The 24843-nt window shown below is 40.2% G+C and overlaps 1 protein-coding gene across 1 annotated transcript in view; it reads left to right on the top strand.

Moving 5' to 3' along the window:
• Positions 1-23319, top strand: part of snx29 (sorting nexin 29) — a 128990-nt gene extending 105671 nt beyond the window's left edge. The window contains exons 20-21 of the mRNA XM_044178470.1: positions 12485-12624; positions 20482-23319. Coding sequence (XP_044034405.1) covers positions 12485-12624; positions 20482-20608 — 267 coding nt within the window. The 3' untranslated portion in view covers positions 20609-23319. The remainder of the gene's footprint in view (positions 1-12484; positions 12625-20481) is intronic.
• Positions 23320-24843: the final 1524 nt, after the last annotated feature.

Genomic DNA, 24843 nt, shown 5'->3' with positions numbered 1-24843 from the left:
TTTGGAAAGGCTAAAACTCTGTTGAGCAAATAAAGCGGTGGTCAGATAGGGTTAATCACCACCAGTTCCCTGAAGGCACTTTATCACTCCTCCTCTTTCACCTTGTTTTTCTATTTTGCTGACACACACAACCGTACTCTTCATCTACAGGGCACAATCGTTGCTCCAGGTCCCCATGGCTCATTTACCTCTCTAGTTACTAGGAGAACTCCCATCTCTCTCTCCTCCTTACCCCTCTCCTCTCTCCCTCCTTTTCATCCTGTTCTCTCCTGTCTCCCTCCAGCCTTTGGGAGATAATTTGGTTCTGACCCCGATTCTCTGGCTGGTTGGATTTGACACCGCCACAGCCAAAAGCTGTGGTCTGACTCCCCACCTTCAAAGACACTGCACTTTCACGGCTAGAAACTGGACTGAGCGCTGAGTTGCAGGGGCTGCAGATGTGAGATGAGGTTGAGAGTGTGTGTGTGAGTCTGCATGACCGTGTGGGATCATGTGGAAGTGTAAGTGTCTATCAAAGGTCTAGACAGTTGGTGTCAATGTGTTCTGGAAAGCTCTCTGAAAGCCTATTACACTGCAGGTTTGTGTGAATTATTGGTTTTCTCCATCTCCAGGAAGTCAGCCGTCACTGCAGAGAAAGCAGTCCTGGCTTTGTTACTCTCTGACCACATTTTCAAGCAGGAACAGCACAAGCTGCTGGAAAGACCAACACACACTGAAACCTTGCCTTATACGTCCTGTGAAGTCTTATACCAGTCTTGTAAAGTTATATCAGAGTAACTTAACACCAAAGTTTTTTTTCCTGACCTCCAGTGGTTGAAGTTTTGCCTTGCTGCAGTGATGTGGAGGTGTACTCAGGATGTGGACAGTACACCGTGATGTCACAGTTGCGCGAGGTGCAGCAGACTTGGTTGCACCGTGGAGACCAGCTGTCCTGTTGATCCATTTGTCTTCCAGTTTGATACTGGATATGTAGACAGAACCTAAAATCTCTCTCCCTTTCTTGTTTCATCTTTAACCAACCAGGGGAGCACTGCTTACACACATCTACTTTGGCAAATAGCAGCTTCCATGCTGCAAATTTGGTCAAACTTAGCTGCAAATCTTTGACCTCGAACATACATTATACTTCTATTGTTCGTATAGTCGTCTCATATTAGCAGCATCTTTTTTGCACTGTATGTGATGTCCGGTTTTGTCTTTATTAGTCCTGTATTGTTCGATTGTCTTCTATGTGTAAAAACAAATTCACCAAGTCAGATCCCTCTTGCATCTAATGTACATGGCAAAAAAACTCCACTCTGACTCTCATCTGGAACATTTTTGCACAGAGGTCTGATCCACTCACAAATGTATACTCAAATTCTCCTGAAGGTGATGCTGTAGTAACCATCTAAAGAGGGACATTTTGAAAATGGATTAGACATCAGCCATGTGTGCTACAGCTTTGCAACTTTCAACGAAGTATAGTCTAGGCTGAGGAGAATGTTTCATACACCACAAACTAATGGATATTATTGAGTCCTTCAAACTGTAGAATTAATTACATTTAATAAATTCTTCAAATTTCTAAAATGAGCTGCTCCAGCAACAGAGGTTTTGGAGAAAAAAACAGAGCTCAAGACCTTCGGGCCAGACTGAAATGAAAGAAAGGGAGCAGGTGGAGGGCTTTATAGCTTAAAGATTTGATAAGTACCAGATTGGTGAAGTACGTGTGTGTGTGAATGTTTAGTGTGTGTGTGTGTGTGTGTGTGTGTGTGTGTGTGTGCATGCAAAACATGAATTTCTCTGTGAAAGCTGAAGCTGCACAGCATAAAAGAGCAGTTATACTGTGCGTGTCTTTGTGTGTATGTGTGTACAACTATGTTTTTTTACCTCAGAAGTGAGTCTCTGCACCATGGAGTGTGTATTTTGTATATTCCTGTGTGTGTATTGTGTTTGTGGTTTACTTAGTAATCAGCAAGCCTGCCTGTGCTGAGTTTCCCTGTTATTTCAATCCAGTCAGTGTTTGTTTCTGGCTCTCTAGGAGTACTTTGGAGTGTCTGCAGGAGCGAAGAGCTTCCTCTTCAGGTGAAGGTGGAGAGCAGTGCTGCTGTAGAAAGCAGGAGCGAAGCGAACCGAGATATTTTACTCAAACAGAAATGCTGAAATTTGAAATAGGCCTAAATGGAGCAAATATTACTGGCATAAAGATGTACCATAGTCAAAGAAATAATACTGATATTAAAAATAAAGAAAATTAAAAAACATTACAGAAGATTATAGCTTAATTTGATGTTTTTCATGGTTTTATAGATAATGAGAAATTGGTATCTTCCCTGGTGATCCCCTGCCTGACAGGCATCGGGGATGTTTTGCCTTCAGATGGTCTTCAGCAATTAAAACACATGATCAGTTGGATTGAGATCAGATGATTGACTTGTACAGTCAAGGCCATAAAAACTCCTCGGTTGCCCAGTCTGTGTGATCAGGATCTCTGTCTTGCTGCATTGTCCTAAAATTGGGGGATTTTGTATGAAATTGGTTACTGTATACCCAGTAAACTTCCTTTGAAGCTACAGTAAGAGTCAGCACTCTAACCGTAGTCATTATTTTATTTAAAATCCAATGTGCTGGAGTAAAGAGTAATAACAACAGATAATGTATCGCTGTCCAAAGTAAGTACTTCAACTAGCTGCTAAGGTTAGCAATTTAGAAATCAACCCATATAACAGAAACAGAATGGGTGACTTTTTGTTTTTTGTAAACAAACAAAGATACGTTTACATTCACTGTTCCTCACCAAAACGTATTGAACAACGAATATTTCATTTTTTCCCATGTTCGAACAAATTTTCAAATAAAAAGAGACAGCCTTATCACATTAATGTACACTTGCTAGCAGACTGTGTTGGAGTTCTGCTACATTACAGGGCACGTTACCACCACCAAATGTTGATCAGTGGAGTGGAATATCGTGAAATCGTCAGCAGGACTGTGTGAGTGCTTGAGCTACATACAAAACAGGGACCCACATTTGCTTCATATTGTTTCTAGTTGTCAAAAACTACACAAGGTACCTTCAAGGTTTAAGGTTTGCATAAGTTTCTGATGCAGTGCTTTTGGAAATGCTGCACAATTTGTTCTCTGTTTTGAATGAATATTGAATTGAAATTTAACCAAGCATACAGTAATGTATCAGTCAAAACATAACAAAAAGTGCAGTCACTGTAGTGTCTTCCAAAAAAGTACACAGAAAATGCTCAATATATGATGATATTTGATGACAGTAAATTTATTTACTTCCAACCTCGGTTGACAGCTTCACAAAACAGTCAAGGACTATGACAAAACCTGTGTTGATAAAAGGTGTTGCATCTTCTTTCTCAGTCCATCTGTTTCTGTTTTTGTTTCCCTCTCTGTTCATGGGTATAGATATATAGTTGTATAGTTTTCTCATCTCTGTCTGTTTTTGCTATTATCTTTTTTCCCGTCTCTTTCCTGCTTTCATCCATCACAAAGTGACACTTTCTCTTTGCAAATCAAAAGCTGACTCTGATTGACACACATGCACATACATTAAACACACACACAGGGCTTGTCACTATTATGTGCGCCTAATGATGGAGAAATGTTAATGTTAGGAATTGATGTGACGTGAAAGGGAGAGACCTTCAAAAGCCTTTTAACGGCACCGTAAATATCTGCTCTGCTGTGGGTCGCTCTGGTGAGGATGAAACATACAAACTGTCAGTGGAGATCAGGTAGCAGGGGGAATGTGTGCACGCACTCCCCTTACTAACTGTATTACATGCCTCTCTCAGTTCCATCGTCACACATACAGACACACACATACACACTTCCCAATATGATTGACAACTCTGAGAGAAACACAGCTGCAGTTGTCAAAGAGCATCGGCTCTGCTATGGATTTAAGTCATTAGAAAACTTATGGAAAATGTCATACATATACCTATCACATGTAACAGCTAACCTGCACACACGCGTGCGTACACACACACACACACACACACACGTGCACACACACACACACACGTGCACACACACACACACCTTTGTGAGATTATCTATGCTAACTCAGGCAGCTTGCATGCCAGTGTCCTATGATTTGACTCTTTAGCTAATCTCCCTTGTGTGGTGCATGGACTCATCACTAGTGCAACACAGGAACTCGTAGGGAAGGTGAATCACAGAGTTGTAAACCAGATGTGGGCTTAACTCCAGCACTCGCTACATGAATCACGTTACATCTGACGAGACAGGAATTTTAACCAATGTGAAATAGATATGTGTGCTTATCTCTGTATTGTTTTTATGCCCATTCTCAACGTTCTCAACCTTTTTCCTGGCAGAGACCCTTTTGAACCTTTAGTGAATATCCCCCAGTCATATAGAAACCTTTTATATTGTAATGAAGGAATATTTTTTTAAAGTTTGCCTATTTTTCAGAATGTTTCCATCATTGTAGAGTTTGTGTTGATGCATGCCAATACTACTTGTTACTGTATCTTCTGTCTGTTGCTTTGATATTTCAGTTACCTATAGCCATTTACCTTTTACTTGCCTACAGTTGCCAGGTCAAGCTGCAGTGACATTTGAAACATGACTGGCAATATTCAAAAACGACTTATTCCTGACTTCAGCTGAAGTAGAGAATTGTCTGCTACTGTTTGAGTTTACATTGACACCTTATTTTAACCAGTTTGGAATGAGCCAAATTTTACAAGATGCCAAAGGAGTCAGAAAATTGGATTCATTTTCTATAGACAAATTTGGTGTTGTAGGTGGAAGTAGACAAGCCGCCATACTGCGATGGCACCTCTCTAGTAAACTGCATTTAACACTGTAATCAATGTAAAGGATTTCAATTTTAAGTGCTTTTGCCAAAGAAATCTGTCCGGGGAGATCCTGTAGAACCAGTTATATGTTGAAAATATCATTAAATGCCATTAAAATATAATGGTTATAATCTGCTAAATTTAACCTTTTCAATGAAATTTAGTCCAGCAGTAATGGTGAAGTTTGCTCTGTAACTTTCATAAATACAGGTTCATATGGCAACCTTATTCCTCTGCTTGAATGAGGTCAGAAAGATACACAGCCTTCAGGATTGATGTTAACTCGATTTCACCTTGAACAGTGAAGCAAAATAATGCGAAAAGTGAATCATTTGAAAACTGATTGCATTTCGGGGAAGTTTTTAATATGTACAACTCCAGGTTGAATTATGGTAAGTGAAGTGTGAAATTGTGTAGTGAACAGTTGAGAGACATTACATTAATTTATCTTCAGGATTAATGCAGGATAGATGCAGGACTAAAACATGGAGCCAAATGGCATAATGTATGTGTTGACATTTCATTCTGCTATGCAAACATTCCTTCAGATTTTTTGAATAGTTTGATTCTTTCCGTGCACTCACCCTTGTGACTTTTAGGTGTCTTTGAGAGATTACAGATCATGCGTGAATGTAACAGAACGCTTCGTTAACATTGCTGACTGTGGTGCAGGACACCTTAAGCTATCACACTATAAGTAGCAATCATGTAAATACTGTTGAGGGAATCATCATTTGGCTTCATTGCATTTATAAGAAAATAAATATGTGGCTCATGTCACAACAGCCAGTGGCAGAGTTGACCCCTGACAGTGGTAGCTGTGGCCCTGTGAGGCCTCGTCACCATAACTCATTTGTGCATTTGTGTCTCTCAGTCCTGTTAATGAGCTAATGAGACTCTCCCTCTCTGTGTCTCCAAGCGCTTTAGGCGAGACTGTCCAGCTGCGTAACCTAACAATACAGATGATGTTACACGCAGACACAGTTGCACACACACTGCCCATGACAGCTCTTAACCAGCTGATTTGTCAGGGGCCTGGCCAGGCATACAGGCTAAATGTTCCCAAGTCGCCCCTGTCAAATCCCTCCTGATGCTAACGCTGACACAGGGAGGGGGTAAAGTGATTACATCAAAGCCACGTTGTTGTCAGACCCCAGAGTCCAGCTGTCAGGTTTTCTCACTGGCCGCACCTCATCAAGATTTTATGGCTTATGTCCATAGGCGTTTGCCATTCTTTTTTGTTCTCCGCCCTCAATATCAATTTTTCTCATTTGCCCACTTGTATCACGTCCTGCTCTTTCAAGACACTCACCGCCTTAGGCTTTGATAAAATCGCTTCATTTTTGGTGTGGCTTTTATCTCTCTGTTTTTTCTTTCAAGGCCCCAAATGGAGACATTGTGGTTTTCTATTCTCAGGAGCTACAAATTAAAAGGGAGACAAAATGTGAAAGAATTCTAAGGTGAATGCTGTTTTTTCCACGGTCGTGACCACACTGCGACAGACTAATAAGATTTGTCAGCAATTTTTGCACATTATCTGCTTGCAAATGCAGCCCCCCAAGACGCTTAGCTCCAATCGTTGTGGTCTTGCTTGATAGCAGCAGGGCTGACCTGTGACATATCTGTGTCTGTGACCAGAGAGAGAGCTTTGTTTTGTCTGTGTTCAATTTCCAACTAAGTCTCTGTGATTTAGAGCTGAGTTTCATTCCTATCTACCTTTCTGTACTGATCGCTTTTAGCCGCACCATTGGCGGTGCTATGGACATATTTGGTGCTAATTGGTCATTGGATCAGTTTTTTAAATATTACAGGGAGGAGCAATATAAACAGAAACAGCCACAGTGAGCTGTTAGCTGAAAAGCTACAGTCATCCGACATGTCATCAAGGTAAACAGCTTTTTGGGGCCAGCCCTATAAACATGAAAGTCTGTCCCTGACTTACTGATTGAGTGAGTGTTGAAGTTACATCATTGGCCGTTGCTCTTTCAAAATGAATAGGCGCGAACAGTCCTATTCTCTAAACTCACTAATTTACAACACAGGGTTGTATAATGAGATTTTGTTTTGTAGTTCCCTTTATGCTATTCAAAAAAATGATATACAGTAGATCAGTGAATAAATAATAGATTATTTATCATGTCACATAACTTGTTGTAATACTGTGTGCTATTGCTGAAGAAATCTTTGGATCACCTCGTCCATTTTATTGAAGGAAAGCATGCACCAGTTATCAACACCCTCAGCCAATCATATGCTTCACTCAATAACAATAATATAATATTCAAGTCTACACAGAAACACTTACTTAAACAGGATGGCATTTACACAGGGGAGCAGAGACGAAATAAAAACAACAATTAAAATCATTAATTGATGCTTCCTTGGATACCAGATATTTGTTGTAATGGAATTTAAAACAATGGCAATGGGACTTTATGGCTTTTGATGATTGTTTTACAGTAACATTATATAAGAGTCCTGAAAGGTGATCACACCAGAAAAAATGGCACGGACACAACTACCATTTGCCCTCGGCATTCGGCCCATCTGCGCAGACAAAGAGAGAGGCAAGGCTGCCCTGATTAAATAATCAGGAACTACAAAGTGAATTATTAACCAGTCTTAGTATGTTATGTTCACATATTATACAATATACATGTTTTGTGCTTTTAATTATGACAAGGAGGACATTGTGGAAGTCTTGTATGAGCATCTCTGAACTACCTGTGATGTTTTATGCATGGCCTGGACCCGCGGTTTGGTGTGTGTTTAAACGCAGCACAGAACAGCCAGTTTGTTAGCCTCGCTGTGGTCCAGTGTGGGCTGACTTGGTGGAAAGTATTGACCTTGTTTTGTTGCCAGCGTGTATCAATGCTGTCCGCTCTCATTTAATTTAAGTGTACTGCAGGTTCAAATCAGCGCGGGTTGATGTTCTTGTTTAAAGTGGTGGCCTGGGAGAATCTGTTTTTTTTTTTATTTTGACTGCATATGTGAAGATATAAAACTTAGAAAATACCCATCACACTCCAAGGGCCAGATTTACATAGAAAAAATCACAATGTTTGCTCGCAGGCTGCTCGTTATAAGTGTCTGAATTGCCAAGACAACAGCTTATTATGCAACCAGCAAGTTTGGCCTGGGACTTCCATTACATGGCATTCCTACATCCTTCCTGTATCTCTCTGTAAAGCCAAAAAGCTACAACACTGTAAACACAGTAATTCCAGAATTTCAAGCAGTATTGAAGTCTTGGTCAAAAGCAATGATTTTCTGTTGGGAGAAGAAAAAAGCGGTTGATACCATAGGGTGTAGTTACTTTTTACTTCTGAAAGTGTTTTTTGTTGCCAGGCAACATTTAGTTCTTCAGACGTGCTATTGAGTTTTTTTCCTCCCTCAGAATTGAATGGCGTAAAGCTGGCAGCAAATTCACTGAGCAGTTGTGGAGACCCCGATGCATGTGTGACTGCTTTACGCTTCTCTTCCATTGACAGCTCCTCTCTCCTGCTTATCTGGTCTCTGAGAAGTGACATTTAGAAGTGGTGTATGTTTATACTATATGTGTGTGTGCTTGAGCATATACATCCAGTTTCTCTTTCTGCCATTACATGAGCATTTCATGATCCCATATCGAGGTACATTTCGTGCACATGAGCACAAGGAAAACATATGCTGCCGATAAGCATGCATATAGAAATGTCTTATCTTCCAAAGGCCTTGCTCATTTGCCGGTACAGGAAGGAGGGGACTAGGAAAGAGCAGTGTTGATATAGCGGGATGTAAGCAGACAGATGTAAGAGGACAAAATCAGCCTTGTACTTGTATCTGTATGCCACAGTAGTTTCTGCTCTGCCCTCTCGTTCCTCTCTGCAAACAAGAGACAGCACCTGGCCTCTTCAGCCTCCTCTCTGTCTCCACAAGAGGATGAATCTGTCATGATGTCCATTAGTGTTATTACTGCTCTGACATCCATGAAAGCAGTCAGGGTGTCCCTTATTGTGTTGACATAGCATGAAACCCACGCTGGCATGCACAGCCTAATCTGACACATCAGATTTACCCGGTCCTACCGCGTCTATTTTACCCTGCATGCAGCAGAGTTTAGTTATCCACTCCTACTCTCCTAAACTTACATACTTACAGTGAACGAGCAACAGCGAACCTCTTATCTACTCCCCCAAGTTCTCTCTGGCTAGTGTACTGCATATCATCTACCAACTTTTTATATTCACAGTGGCAAAATGTGAATAAGCTGTACCATAAATATCTAGCCAAAGGCAGCGTATGTGCCTGTGTAAATTGAATATGCATTTGTGGAGATATCAAAATTCTTCTCACCACATTTAACACCTATTGTTATACACAGCTTTATTTGGATGCACAGTGATCCACACACAGTTACTTACTCACCACGAGGGTACAACATTTGTATAAGTATTGATGAATAAGGTTGCATGCACTTATATTTGGTAAAGTTTACGTGTGACAGTGATGGCACTGCTGGCAAAACTTGAAGTGACGCAGTAGTCTGCTTACAACTCTGAGAGAGTTGTGGATTTTTATTCTTGTAAAAGGATACATTGAGTCATAATTCTTCTGTATGATATCATATCACAATTATACATTTATTTTTGTACCTAAAAATGAAGCCCTACAGGACACTTGGGTGGAACAGAAGAGCCAGAGACGTGGGTTTCATCTCAGAAAGCGTTATCTCCGGCTTTTGGCCCTATTCGCTGATGGGAAGCCAGTGAAGGATCATTTTTTTGTTGATGCACTAATGGCTACCACTAGTTGGTTACGGTGGCTATACAGATCTGTGTAGAGCTGGGGGAACAGTGTGAAATCCTTCACGCATTACACCCTCTGTGGTCTTTTCCCATTTGTGCATTCATATGCAACATGTTTCAGTAACACAGTTTTAGTAAAACTTATGTTTGCACCAGTCCGCAATGCCACATATAGTATTGTGGACGTTACAATGGGACAGTGGACATGTGTAAGGCAGATCACGTCTGCAGGAAATTCATTATATGCAGTTCTTGTTCTCGTTTACAAGGAAGAACCTTCCTACTGGCTATAGGTCTAAACGCTCAGAAGGAAATCAAACAGAATTAAGTGTCAGATTTTTTCCCCCATAATATAGCATGTACTTAAGGTTTATCATTTTTGGTTTTTATTTTCACCAATAAATATTGTCTTAAAAGATTGTTTTTAATTGATTTTCACCTAGAGTTTATCTGTCTATGCATCTCAAATTTCTCAACTTTCCTGCTGCAAGAAAATGCTGATCACCTTAGTTTACAGTAGTAGTGTGAGTGACAGCTCAAAATATCTTCTTTTAATGGAAATTGGAAAATATGTAGAAAACTTTAACAAGCTGCTGATCGTGCACCAGATTATGTAAATAAACATGAAAGGGTTAAATTACTGACTATTTGAGTAGCAAATTGCTATTTGAATATCAGATTTTCTTCTGGATTGTCATAGTTAAAATAAACACTAATAAATTCTCTGATTTATTTATTTTTTTTGATAAATGCAAAACTAATTGGCTCTAAATGTAATGTACCAGACACTACGTCCCACAAATCCCACTTCCCAGCAACTACTGGTTTATGTATTTTTTTTTATTATTATGTATGTAGCTGTTTTATTTATCTCTTTTATAGCTGTTATCGATTGCATTGTCTGCCTTGCTGCAGTTTTGAATTTCATCATATTTTTATCTAAAGCATTTCTGGTTGTGCAAGTGTACTGTAAATGTCACTGCTCCAGGGAAAATAGCAGGTAGCTTGTTGAAAACAAATGTGAGGAGTCCCCATGGGCCTCAGATGTTAACAATTTATAAACCAGCATCATTTCATTGCTTCGTTGATTAATTAATTTGAACCTACATCAGCCTTGTTTTATCAGTGCTTTAATTGTGAATTGGTTTTTAACATAATGTTTACTACATGGTGTATTTTTTTCCTTGGTTTCCAATTGAGCCCTGGTACCACAAACAGGTCATTCTTCTTGTACAGAAAAAACAAATCAGTATTTTAAAACAAGACAATTAAATACACTTGGGTGGTGGGATTTTAGATCAAAAGAGAAGCAGTAGTTTCAAAAACAGGAAAGTGTTGGCCTCCTACAATGGCTGTTTGTTCCAGTCCCAAGCACCAGAGAGGAAAACGGAACATTGCCCAGGCTTTGTTCTGAGCCTTGCTGGACACCGATTAGCCATGCTAGCACTGGCCATGTGGCTCTGTGCCTCTGCCTCCAGAGTTGCTCAGTGAGGGAAGTCTGAATGCTCAAATGACTGTGCCTGATTTTTCTTCAACATCAGCAACCAAATGGCTAAATGAACACAAATATTGAGGTGTGTTAATCTTCGACAGTGCATGTTTTTTTATCAAGTGTGGAGCATCGCTTGTCATGGAAGATATAGAATTTGGAGGCCTGGTCATTGGCAGCATTATAGACAATTCAAAGTGTTGCTGGTTTTACCTGTAAACATACAGTATTTGTACTGACAGAAGGAAAGCTCAGAGGGACAAATCACAGGAGACACCTGTGCAAGATCTGATCCTGGCACAGCAACAAGACATAATCATTCCAGAGTCAAAGGTCTTTAAGTCACAATATGTAACTTTTTGCCTCAAGGCAGCATGTGTTTTGTGAGACCCACCTTCCTCCCTCTGCGCTGGGCAGCTCACACCTCGATACTTGCCAGTCATTTTGATGAGCTATCTAACTTGAAACACCATTTGGCCCGAGGCTGAGGGGAGGCTGTTTCTTGTCCCGTTGCACTTTCCCCTAGCACTGTTGCCATGTTCCCAGATCTCAGCAATTACATTGTTACGATGTTAGAAGAAGAGATAGAAACAACGGCCTAAGCTACGAAAATTAGACCCAAGCTGTAATAAATCGGAATTATCCTTTAAATCTGCAATAACAGATTCTGTTGGCCACTTGGGGGCAGTGGAAACATGCCGGGAACGCAACACTGACATATTATCACCATTTAAGTTGCTATGGCAAACTTTTTAACAAACAATTGCCAACTTACACATCCAGCAGATACAAAGCAACATTAGCATTAATTCACAATATTCACTCTCTCTCCACCAACTCCTGAGGGAAATATCTGGCTCTTTAGCTGCTAAAAGCTCCATTATGTTAAACAGCTGGTCACTAACTGTGGCTTTCTGCCGTTTTGTGCTGGGATAGTAATGTATAGTCGGTTTTTAGAGCTTTTTTGCTGGAAACACTTGCCTGTTGCATCTGAAAACATCTGATGGGAGCGGTGAGAGTGAGCCAAAGCGGTAAAGTTGTGGACCGGAAAAACAAACATTAGTTTATAGATGCTATAAAGCTGAGGGGAACTTCAGAATTGGGTAATAATGCTTTGTTGGTTCATTGCTCACTATGAGCGACCCCTTTCACATTACACATTACACGTAGTCATGTAATCCATCGTTCATATAAAAATATTAATTATATCCTAATATATTAATATATCCTATTAATGTATTATTTTAATGTGATAAAAAAGTTGCATGTTGCAGCTTTAACATGAGCTTTTCCAAGCACCATTTTATCTATAATAACTCGTTCTCTCTCCTTTCCCGCTCGGTTTGTCTCTCTCTCTCTCTCTCTGTCTGCAGGATGCCAAGTTTGTGGAGGAGAGGAGGAAGCAGCTGCAGGGCTACCTTCGCATGGTGATGAACAAACTGATCCAGACACTGCCGGAGTTCACAGCCCGCCCCACCAAAGAGACCCTGCTGTCTCTGCTGCCTTTCTGTCTGTAAGTGGACACATACAGGCATGTTCGATACAGCATTTAAGCTTTTATGTGTGCATGTGTAGTAGTGTGCGTGGGTGAGAGAGATTCAGGAGAAGGATGCCAGCACATGTGTGCAGGTGCAGGGCTCCTGTCTGTGAAAGATTGCTGCAGTTTTACAGAAATTTGAGTGGAGGAATCCAAACGGAGCAATCAAGGAATGTGATAAAGGGGAATGTAAATATCTTTTTAACTTTCTTTATATATTCACAGCATTAGATGGAGGTTTTTAGTTGTGTTTTGTCTGCCGCAAACTCAAATATTATGGAATCCACCTTATTTACCTTTTAACATTGCAGAAATCATATTGTATGCTCACACGACATCTAAAAAGGAAGTTAGTTTTGGCAATAGTTTATACCAATTTAATCTACAAGATTTTCAGAAAGAATTAGCCGCCACAGCTGTTGTGGTAGAGGTTGTTGCAGGATACAAACAGGGAGGATTAATATAACTGAAAATGCCAAATCCCTTGTAAATAAACTTCAGCGTTTCCTGTGAATATTCACATCAGTTTCCACTTACTGCGATCAGTCAGCTAGCGTGACCTGTCACACCGTCTGACTGGAATGTCATTTCCTCTCTGGAGACATCTGAGTCATCAGGCTAAGGCAACAACAGCAACAACAACAACATAGTTGACACAGATGTCAAATATGTGGCCTTGTGGACTTTGTGGCCTTGTTTAAAGCCACTATGTGTAGAATTTGTATGTGATTATAGCATTTTTCAAATAAATCTCATGGTAAAAGTTTTTATTTGTAGAAAAATTTGACTATCCTGGTGAACATAGGTTCAGTCTATGTGTTGCTTTCAGCCCATTCATCGCAGTGTCCATGGGTTGGTAGGGTGCTTTCACACCCAACATGTTTCATTTGGTCAAAACAAACTCTGATTAGTTTGCTCGTTTGGTGCTGTGAGTTTAGGTTGGCGCGAAAGCTGTCAAACAACCGAGCAACTGGAACAAGACTGCTTGAATAACTGGGTCTCAATCTGGTTCCAAATCAGAGTCTGTTACGGTGGTATGTATATGTATGGAGAGCCATTTCATTCAGAACCCCACCCAAACTGTACACCACCTATCCAGTCATCCTGCGCCGCCACCCAGTGGACATTAAATGCAGGGCTTTCATCCAGAAGATAAAGGTTCGATTCCCGTGTGGGGGCTAATTTTGACAATTGTGGCTTATTATTTTTAGACTTAGTTGACTTATAAACTTTTTTTTTTTTTATTATTTTCAGATTTCAGTCGCACTTTAGTCTATTTTAATCCCCCTTGGATTAGCTAGAAAAGGAATTGTCACAAAGCTGAAAACAGGGCTCATGAAAAGTTGACCTTTTAGCGAATTGTGGTTTTCACAGGAGAGTGAACTACAAACATGATGATCTTACAGAATATGATGCATTGCTGTAGATTAAACTACCCAACAGTATATAAAGTTGTTAAAATCAGCTCAACCTTAAACTACAGCAGTAGTATGGCAGTATGTCCCATTTCAGAATCATATATGTTATATTATGGGATTATAACTATGGATGCATTCATGTGAAACCATTACTTTCATTTTTGTAGCTGGTAAAGGTGGGGCTAATTTCAACTACTTTTATATACTGCTGGGTAGCCTAATATTCTTCATAATTAACTTCATAATTTATTAGTTGATTATATTTTGTGTTAATAATTCAAATCTGCAAAGTAACCAAATATAGTGGAGTAGAAGTATTGAGTAGCATATAATAGAAATACTCAAGTAAAGTACAAGTACCTCAAAAGTACAGTAGCTGAGTAAATGTACTCACGCTCCACCACTGGCTGTCGGTCACCGGAATTTGATTTTCCCTGTGGGTCCATGTTTGATGGTGCAGGATGACATCACCAGAACTGTCCAATGAATGAGTCACCTGTCAGTCCATATGATTTTATGTTTACACCTCTTTGTTCCTTTGTAACAAGCCAGTGTGAACATGAAACCACTACTAAATGGCAAAAATGTATCTTTCTTTTTCTTGGTGTGGACCATCTTGGCTTTAATTATGGCTCTGCGTTTGCTATGATAATTGGATTTAACAGAGGTGTATTCCATACAAGGAAGGATTTAGATAAATTCTTGTGGGAAGTCATGGACTATCGGGGAACTTTAGAAACTGCTGAATTTGACCAAGGAATTATACCAGGAATATACTAAATGTGTGGCCAGTTGTCGACTGCAGAACTTTAAAGGCCTGCACACCCACACAGGTGTTTTCAATTAGTCTGGCTGATTAGAATTCAAGTTGAAGCAGGGTGTGCTTTGCTGGGAATTACTTAATTAATTAAATGAGAAATTTAATTTTTTCAAGGGGCGCCACACCAAGCAAGTAGCATCAGTACAATCATTAAAAAAAAAATCAATATTCCTTATTGTACATAAGTAGAGAGAAATTCAAATTGAGAAGTAAGTCTTCAAATAAGAGTATAACATAGTGTAAACCTCCAAAGCACAGACTGCTCATTATTTAGTCTGCCCTGAGAGGCTTAATAATCCTCTCTGTCTTTCTCATATCTCCAAGCTGAAATAGAAACATTTCTATTGCATGTCTGTGAATGGCATGGAATATTACAGTGTCAAGCCAGCAAAGTCTGCTTGAGACTTCATGACATTACTTTTTTTCTGTTCTTCCTACACTGAAATATTGTTATTCAGAGTTTAATATGTTTTAATCCATATATACATCTATTCTTACACAGTTACTACATGTGTTTATGATTGTTAATGCCTGTGTATGTACAAATTACTAATGAATTTTAGCCCAGGAACACACAGGTTAACCATTTAGTAAACAACAAAACATCAGGCGACACTGGCCAAATTCTGTTGTACATGGTGGTGTGAAAAGCTGATGTTAAGGGTCAAAACTCTTTGGCTGTGTGACCAAAAAGTCACCTCGGAAAAGGTCAGCATTAAAGTTGAGATGATGCAACAGAGAAACAACCACAGCAACTGCAGAGAAAGTGAATCAGAACATCATGTTAACATGTTTGCACAACAACATCATGTAACATGTTGCACAGAGTCTGCAAACATGTCTGCGTTTGATGAAACTTTATGGTGACAGCAGACAAGAGAGTTGATAGTAAAGGACTTTTACTTGCATATGCAGGTCTGTCTCAGCCCTGCTGTGATCCATGCTGACACTGGAATTCTCACTACCATGACTCAATGGAATTGCAGCCGACATTGGATCAACACCGATCAGCATACCATAGTATACCTGGCTCATGTGTGTGTAAAAGCATACAGTATGCTCCAGTTTTTTTGCCAATGCTGCTCTGAGGCCTGCCAGTGTTGTTATGATGTTACTGTCTAATCTGGACTCTTTAACTGCGTGTTCAGTTGGCATGATCAAACCTGTGCTGGTCTAACATCTTCAGTAATGGGATGAAAGCCCAGTTAGTCTGGTCATTAACTTGATGAGGGGGGAGGGAAGGAACATGCAGAGGATGCAGAGGTAAGCGAGAATACTGTTTGGCTCTAAATGGAAACCATATTTAACAACGGTGACTGATCCAAATTAAGAAAACATTGAATACTGTAAATTCATTAAGTCACAAATAATAGCCAGCCAAATAAAGGCCTGTTACTAATATAGGCCTGGTTTAAAAAAAAACAAAAAAAACATTGGGGGGCGGTGAATTAACTTTAGCTAACAACGGCTAACATGGTAAATTCAGCATAAATTTAATTTCCACAGCCCATTTCCATTGTATAAATGAATATTAATGGAGAGAACATCAGATCTACTTTCACAAACTAGCAATACTACATCATCTGTGTACAGCTAGTTATCCTCTGGACCTCTATGATGTCCCCATATTTTGTTGCTGGAAGATTTGTGATGAAATGGCAAAGCCCAAATAAGGGTGGAGAGACTCAAATATGAGATGAAAGATGTTCTGGTGCATTGAAAGAATCTGAAGCCAGTGGAGAGGGAAAATGACAGGAAACAGTTTAGTGAGAAAGATGGGGGGGGAAGAAAGCTGGTCAGATCTGAGGAGGAGACAGAGGAAAGAGGAAAAGATAAAGAGAGAACAGAGGGGAAGACAGATTGGGGTTCAGCACTCCAGATCTCCTGCTGAGGCACTTGGTGCTCAAAGGCCAAATCGGTCTCAGAATTCCTTAATGACGCTGCACTGACCTAAACGCCTCATGAAAATAGAGTGTACTAACTGTCAGTGTTTCAGTGACACTATTCCAGTTACAAAGCCCCTCAAAAAAGTTACTACTTTCCTTTAAAAATCAGCTTGAAGTTGAGTCATTCAAAAACTACATTCCATGCCAATTGTCTGGTTGAATTTTGTCATAATTAGCCACTCAGATTGATGTGAATTGGCAGAAAACTTACTTGGAAGGGTTCCCACTGTTTGATTGAACTTAGCAGTAGTTTGACAAAGGCACTGACACCAAACATTGCTATTTGATCACACTGATCTTTTACAGACTAGATATGAAGGTAAGAGTGGATGACATCTTGTGTTTTCAGAGGATCAAATAACTGCTCCCTGGATAAATAATAATACCTGCTGTAGTATATAGATCTAGTTTTTCTCAGTTGTCATAGAGGTGGATCTGTTGACATGTGAGCTCAGCACTTTTAGGACTTCTCCCTATGCCGGCTGAACAGTTTAGAATCGAAGAATGAATGAATGTCAAGAATGAACTTTGATTCTTAACTTTTAATCCAACAAGAGCAAGAATACAGTTGACAGCTGTGCAAAAAACTAGTAAGTGGACCTTGAGTCTAAAACTATTGTTTTTGAGTATTTTGGTAATTGTTATTAGCCATGCTAGAAGTATGGCTCTAGGGATGGCAATGTCAGTTGCACGGTCCACCACTTTGGTCCACACTGAAATATCTCAATAACTATCGGATGGATTGCTATGAAATTTGGTACAGATGTTCATGGTGCCCAAAGGATGAATCCTAATGACTGAATACTCCTCAAGCACCACCATGAAGTTCACATTTGTGGTTTTGAGTGAAATGTCTCAGAACTATTGCATGGATTGCCATGAAATTTGGTACTCATTTGTAGCCCATTTGTATAGTAGTAAGTAGTATTGACCAATCATGTTTGAGTAGGCTTTGGTTGCATGCAGGTAAACAGTCCATGTGGAGAACACATTGGCTGAAATGCAGTCTCTGAACCCATAGGCTATCGCCTGATGATGATTTAGCTTTTTATCAATGCTACGAGCTTCTGTAACAAAGAGTTTCCCTTCGGGGATCAATAAAGTATTTTTGATTCTGATTCTGAATCTCGGAACCCTAGAGATGAGCTTTTTAAAAAATGTATCTGCATTCAAATCATCATGAGACGATTGCTGATGGGTTCTGAGATTGTTGGACTGTAAACAATGACCGGCACACAGAAGAGGAATTCTTGGCCTGGATATCCGGATAACACGGCTACAACGGAAGCCCCAAAACATTGGCCGTTGCCCTCAGAGGCTAAACCGTCATCAGACGATAGCCAGTGTGTTCCGAGATTGGTCTCAGCTGTACTTGCGTTTAATGCTCATTAGCAAATGTTAGCATGCTAACACGCTAAATTAAGATAGCGAACATTGTAAACAGTATACCTGCTATCATCATCATGTTAGCCTAGTCATTGTGAGAATGTTAGCATGCTGCTGTTAGCATTTAGCTCATAGCACTACTGTGCGTAAATCCCAGAGCTGCTAGCAAGGCTGTAGACTCTTCCTTGTTTTAATGATGACGACCAACAGTAGGTCATCATTAACCTACCTTTTTATTTAACACTAATGTGGAATTTATATTTCAGTAACAGGCCTGCAGCCACAGCAGTATTTGTGCTTGATGGCCAACACACTGATGTGTACAGATCTCTTTGTGCCTCTCCACACTCTTCTTCACTTCTTTGGACTCACATGCTACAGTATTCCTCACCTGTCTGGAACAGCAACGTGCTCACACCTCTCCCTAGATTTGTCACCACTTAGTATGCAGCTCGACCTCAACACTTTTCCAGTTTACCCAGAACACAAAGTACACACACTCAGCCTGGGTTCTTGCCTTATTGACCTGCTGCCTCAGAAAAGTGTTGCAGACCTTTGTCTCACTGTCAAGAGTAGTTTGTGGCAGTTTGACTTCAGTGTCTGTGTCTGCCTGTTCACATGCATGTTGGTTTTACTTGAGAGGCATACTGTTTGTGTGTGTGTGTGTGTGTGTGTGTGTGTGTGTGTGTGTGTGTGTGAGAAAGGAAATGTAGAGGGAATAGTTTATTATTCAGACAGTACTATTTACTGCACCCCACCTTTTACTGCTAGACAATTAATTTGATGCATTCCTGTGTTTGTGTACCAGTTTACTCTAATTATGCTATTTTTCAGTCAAATGATTAATATTCCAACAGTGCCTGGGAAAGTTATTATCCTGCACAAGTCAATATCATGTCCAAATGGGGGACAAGCACATACTGAGAGCCAGAGTAAAAAAATCTATAAGCCTAATTAATTTAGCACATTTAGCTACTTTACCCAGTTTGATATGAATAAATGAGATGGTTTGCAGTTTCAACTCTGCATGCTGCCCCCAATTCGGTATGATTTTTGCTGATAAAACTCCCCATCGCATCACTGTTTGGCCAACCTTGGTCAAATTCAAATTGTGTGACTGTACTTGATTGAGCTTGCCTGGTGCGGTGGAGATACGGGAATACGTGGCACTTAAGCCACTGCTAAATGTACATTTTGTGCCAGAGGAAAAGAAATAATGTTCACCATATTAACTAAGTTCAAACTGTTCTCAGATTGGCAGGTCACACTGTCCCCCTAAGCCGTTTGATCTTGATGGTTATGACAGAGACACTTTGCAGCCATACATTTTTCATACTAAAGTTTGAATCTTAACTTGTGCTTAGGGCCGTGCTGTAACTGTCTCTTCCATGGCTCAGCCTACTTTAACATGACAGCGCCTCCCTGCTCTCTTACTGTGCTGCTTTTTTAGCCCCTTCTGCCTCACATACAAGCATATGGCTTGCTTTTAGCCAAAGCACCTCACCATGAGTGCATTTATTTTTGGCACGTGTTGTCCGAGTGGGAATCAAACTCCTAACACACGACCACCCAGATGTCCCAGATAACCTTAATTACAGCTCTATAGCAGCTTGGGTGTGTCATTAAAGAGGCCAGTTGGACATCAAAAAGGAAATACCCTCTGCCTCTTCACTGTTTGGAATATTTATTTAAAAACACCTTTGTCAAAGCAGCACTTGAACTCACCGCTCATATTACAGAATCACTGCTTCATCACAAGCAGCAGGTGAGAGGTCACTGTCTTGGGGATGAAATGCTTCAGAGGAATGCAACTAGAAAGCATTCAACTCCGGGCATTCAGTCTCCCTGCTTTTAATTTCCTTCCATTGACAAGTGCCTCTCATTCATCCTCATCGTTATCAGATAAGACTCAGGGATTAGGGGTTCACGTGTTGTGAAGACGGTCATCAGGGCAACTAGGGCAATGATGTCATCAAGTGGACAAGATTATTTTCTCCTGAGTAATGAGAAGTAATGAGAAGTCTAAACATCATCATAAGATCAGAAATTATTGGTTCATAAAAGCTTCTCCACTGGCTGTTTTGACTTATGTCGGGTTTTCCAAGAAAAAGTCCTCTGGCATAAGGGGAAATGATGCATTTAAGTCTCCAGATGTAGCATCAGTGGTTTGTCTGGATAATAAACTTGGTAATAAACCTCATTAGATTTTCATTTAAAGTCCATGGCTGTTTTCTTCATCTTCCTGCTGTTTCCTCTCATCCAGAGACACACCCCAGGCCAACGATGGTGGAGCCAAGACGCCCCGGTCCAAAACTTCATCCCGCTTCCCCAGACTGGGCCGCAGCCGCAACCAGGAAGTCAGACCTGAACCCCAGAGTGGCGACCTTTAACCTCGGAGCCTTTGAACTAATAATCTCTCACTGTAGAGGCTGAGGACGTCGATGTTCCCGTGTCCACCCTGGACTATGGCACACGTGTGTGAGGACATTAAAGGCATCTAACGGACCTTCAAAGCCTTACAGATAAAAAGCCTCAGTCGAGGAGAGGAGATGGCTGTGTTCACATTGCAGGCCTCTCTAGGAGATATGTAAATGTTTCTGTGCATTGCCTGGCTGAGTAAAGGATAAATGACTGCCCTGAGGCTGCCTATCGATGGACCCAATCAAACAGCACCTCTTACCTCACTGAGAGACCAAAAGACTCTCTGTAAACTGCACATGAACTAGCCTGGACTGCTCTCTCTCTCTAATCTCAAACACAATTTTTTTTTTTTCTTACTCTGCTCAGTTTTTAGTGAAAGTGTATCACGGTCACAGTGCCTACAGTGTTTTGTAGCTGCTTTCCTGCTCTGGGTAGGGAGGGAAGGGTGTGTAGAGAGGTGAAGAGGGGGTAGATTAAAGTAGTTTTTCAGCTAATGTGTCAGCATTATGGTGCCATTACATTTTAGATGGCGATGATTCACAATCTCTTTATAAATAAGCATAAATTCTTGCTGTTTCCTCTCAAAAATATCTTTCGTATCTACGTATTAGATCAGTTTCAAATACCTGCTGTGATGTGTATGATACATTTATTTTTCAAATATTTTTGAGCAGAATGGAAGGGAAACACAATTTTACCATTAAAATAGATGGGTAAGCTGTGTTTCGGTAGGTTTACCCTCCACTATATCACATAAATAAGGGTCTTCATCAAAGGTCAGCTGGCTATACTGAAAAAACCCAATGTTTAAAGATTGTTTAATTAACTAATGTGTCTTAGCAGGATTTAATGCAGCGTTATGTTGCAAATGAATGTTTTAACGATGACTAAACACTTGAAGAAAAGCTGCTTGTTAGAGTGCAAGTAAAGGACTGCTGAGCATCAAGTGTGTGTAAAACAGAAGCTCATGCATATGTATGGATTACCCAGGAGTAGTCAGAGACTATGTTCAAACGAGGAGTGATTGTGTTGGAAGAGTTTCCAAACACTTCAATCAAAGGGTCGGCTCGCAAAATGGTAAACACTGTTCACCGTCTATGAGGGAAGGTGAACAAACAAGGCTTGTGAGTTTTAATTAAGTTGTTATTCTTACATTAAAGTGACCCTCACAAGTATCCAACTACTGGTAAACACTGCATAGTGTTGTTAGGAAATTCTTACTGGGATGCCGTCAAATAAAGGTTTTTGGCTCTGAGATCTTTTACACAGAGATTCTGTCTCTGGTCAACATGTAAAATATAAGCATGGGAAAGAAAATAAGCAAAACAAAAAAAAAAAAACATAACTTTTTAAAGAACTTATTTCACACGTTGACATTCTTTTTTTTCTAGGTCTGACAAATGGCACTGCTGTTGCATCATATCAAGAATGTAACTTAAACATGGATTTCTGTCATTCTTTTTATTAAAGACTATTCTCTGCTGTGATACAGTAAAACTGTAGAATTGGTGATATTTTAAGTGTAGCACTGCCTTGTATGCATTTGAAAAATCAGCCCACAGCACCTTACTATATCCTGTACCGCTGACGAACAACACTGTCACGTAGTCTCTCTATTATAACAAGTAGCCTTTTCATAGACATCTCTTTTGCAGCGAAGGTTGGGGTCAGTTTGTCTCTGGGACCACTGGTGGGTCTGCACAAATATCCATACTGTATGCGTGGTAATGTACAGTTATATGCACAGTGGAGTTTTTGACCACTTCTGGCGCCATGGAGTGATGTTTATATGTGTGGGTCACCATTTTGATTGTATGGTCCACCAGCACCCGGGCGAGGTTATACACAGTTCTGTTGCTTTTTTCACGCTAGTCTGCTGATAGACAGTTGGCGGTGGTAACACGTAAAGAAGTGTTGCAATGCGCCCACAAAGAAAGGGAAAAAGAGGACTGCTTGCTAGCAAAAATGGATGTAAACAATACAGGATTTGAAATATTAAAAAAAAAAAGAGCTTTGCAAATGTTTCATTAAGAAGGAAATGCATTCAACACATTTGTTAAACCTTGATGTGTTTTGGTGAGTAACACTCCACAGGGCACCTTTTTAAATCTGAGACTTTTTGTTCCAGATAACTGAAGACGGTGCTGATCTATTCTCTTGCAGTTGCTAAGCACTTATTCAAAACTAGTTTGAATCAAGACTGTTTTGCTAAAAGTCAAAATGTTTCTTCTATGGCTTGAAGCTCTAAATGCTAAAAATATCTCAGGTGCTGTTGAGAATACACAAGTACAAGCGTTTCATTGACAATAACAAGAAAAAAGAGGCCAGTGCTGTACAGAGAGTTCCTGGTAGACATGCAGGTCTGCTCCTCTATCTTGAGGTATAGAAGTTTTCATGATGTGATCACAAATGTCAATATTCTTTTAAATGGCTGCATCTCATTCCCTTAGAATCTGAATTGAATCTGACTGTGCTTAGAGGCTGGTAATCAGAGCGATGACAAGCAAAGGAAGTGGGTTTAGTTTATTGAGATGCAGCCAAAGTGTTCTCTTTCAATATGCCATGTCTGTTCCTGTGTACTTTTCTGTCCTTGCCTTAGTCAGCAGTCAGGCCTTATCTATCAGTGTCACAGCAAAGAGGGGATGAACAATAAAGTACAGTGTGTACAGTACAACACCAACGCCTCTGTTTCAGTGTTGTCATTGTTAACCTTGTTGCTTGCATCTATGGATGAAGGCCATTACACAATTTTGCAACAGTAAGCTTTTATGTGTGAGTGCATATCATTATACATTTCTGCATTCATGTATGTGTAGGTACATAGAGTATACTGTGTATAGTGTCATGTGAATACAAATAGAAGGTGTGTGCTAAAGCATGCATGTGTTTATATAGTGAAATGAACGCATCAGTGCTCGCATTATATTCTGCATATGAACTGTATGCATAAATGGATGGATAGATACTGCAAATTCCATCTTCTGAGCATTTGTGGTCCTCCGTGCATCTGTTATGCTTGTCGAATGGTTATTTAACCTTCACTGCTTCACTAGGCAGTCTCTGAGCTTTTATTCAAACCACCCAGCTGTTTTGGGAAAGACTGAATTTTTTTCTGTGCTGGGTATGCTGTACCGGGTCAGTAGAGAGAAGAATGGCGAGGGTGCAAAACAAAATGCTCATTGTCCATTCACCAGAAAATTGGTTACAAGCCTGTTTAGGATGTGGATGGTTGCTTTTGGCAATGTTAGACATTACAGACATACACACAACTGGCTGCATGCAAGCCAAGTACTCTGAGCACTGACACAACACATCAACTGCAATGTTTCTATTGTTTTAATAGAATGGAATAGAATATCCTGGCTTCACTTTGACATTTATCAGTTAGAAAACAGCTGACAAAGTGTAACTAACTTCATTGTATCAATATATATATATATTATGAAATGCTTGACCTGTATATAACTCTTATGATAAGTCATATAATTAGGTAGATTTGGTGTGTAGGAGGAGATTGGAGGATCAGAATGGATGTCACACATTGGGGGGGACAAGTCTGACTTCTAATCAGCTGGGAGACGCCAGGACAAGCAACGGTGCAAGGGTGAATTGTTTGATTTGATTTTTTTTGCACTTCATAACAATTTGGAACTTTTCCATCCAACATTTTACCCATAAAATCAAACCTGAACTGCCTACATCAAGAGAAGAGTGGGCTGTCCAAAGCCAGAAGAGGCCTACTAGCTTGAGATGACATGCCATCACCACCAGCCTCAAAGGAGGACGTCGTATTGCATGGCAGAGTCCAGTCCTGTGGCTGCGGGCGAGTCAGACCTGTTCCTCTCAGGCCAGGACAAGAGAATGCACTCACGAGGGACAAACAGATTCATGTCTGTAATTACAACCGCTATAATAAAACTGTCTCTTACAAATTACAAATCCCTTGTGCACTCACATTTAATTTACTACAAATACTGCAGTAAATGTGTCGCAAGTGATTTGAGCAGTAAAACAGTATTGCCCTGATTAAACTTAAGTAATACAGTAAAGATTATACAGTTATGGTATAACTGGTATAATATGTAGTTAGCTAATTCCGTAGTTGCAGTTTGGGTATCCTGCTGACTGAGGCATAATATGTATACAGCCTACTATATTCACACACTGACATGCATTATTGTAAATCTTTATTATGGTGTGTGAA

The sequence above is a fragment of the Siniperca chuatsi genome, linkage group LG20, assembly GCF_020085105.1.
Source record: "Siniperca chuatsi isolate FFG_IHB_CAS linkage group LG20, ASM2008510v1, whole genome shotgun sequence".
In the NCBI taxonomy this organism is placed as follows: Eukaryota; Metazoa; Chordata; class Actinopteri; order Centrarchiformes; family Sinipercidae; genus Siniperca; species Siniperca chuatsi.
This window is presented reverse-complemented; position numbering and strand designations above follow the sequence as displayed.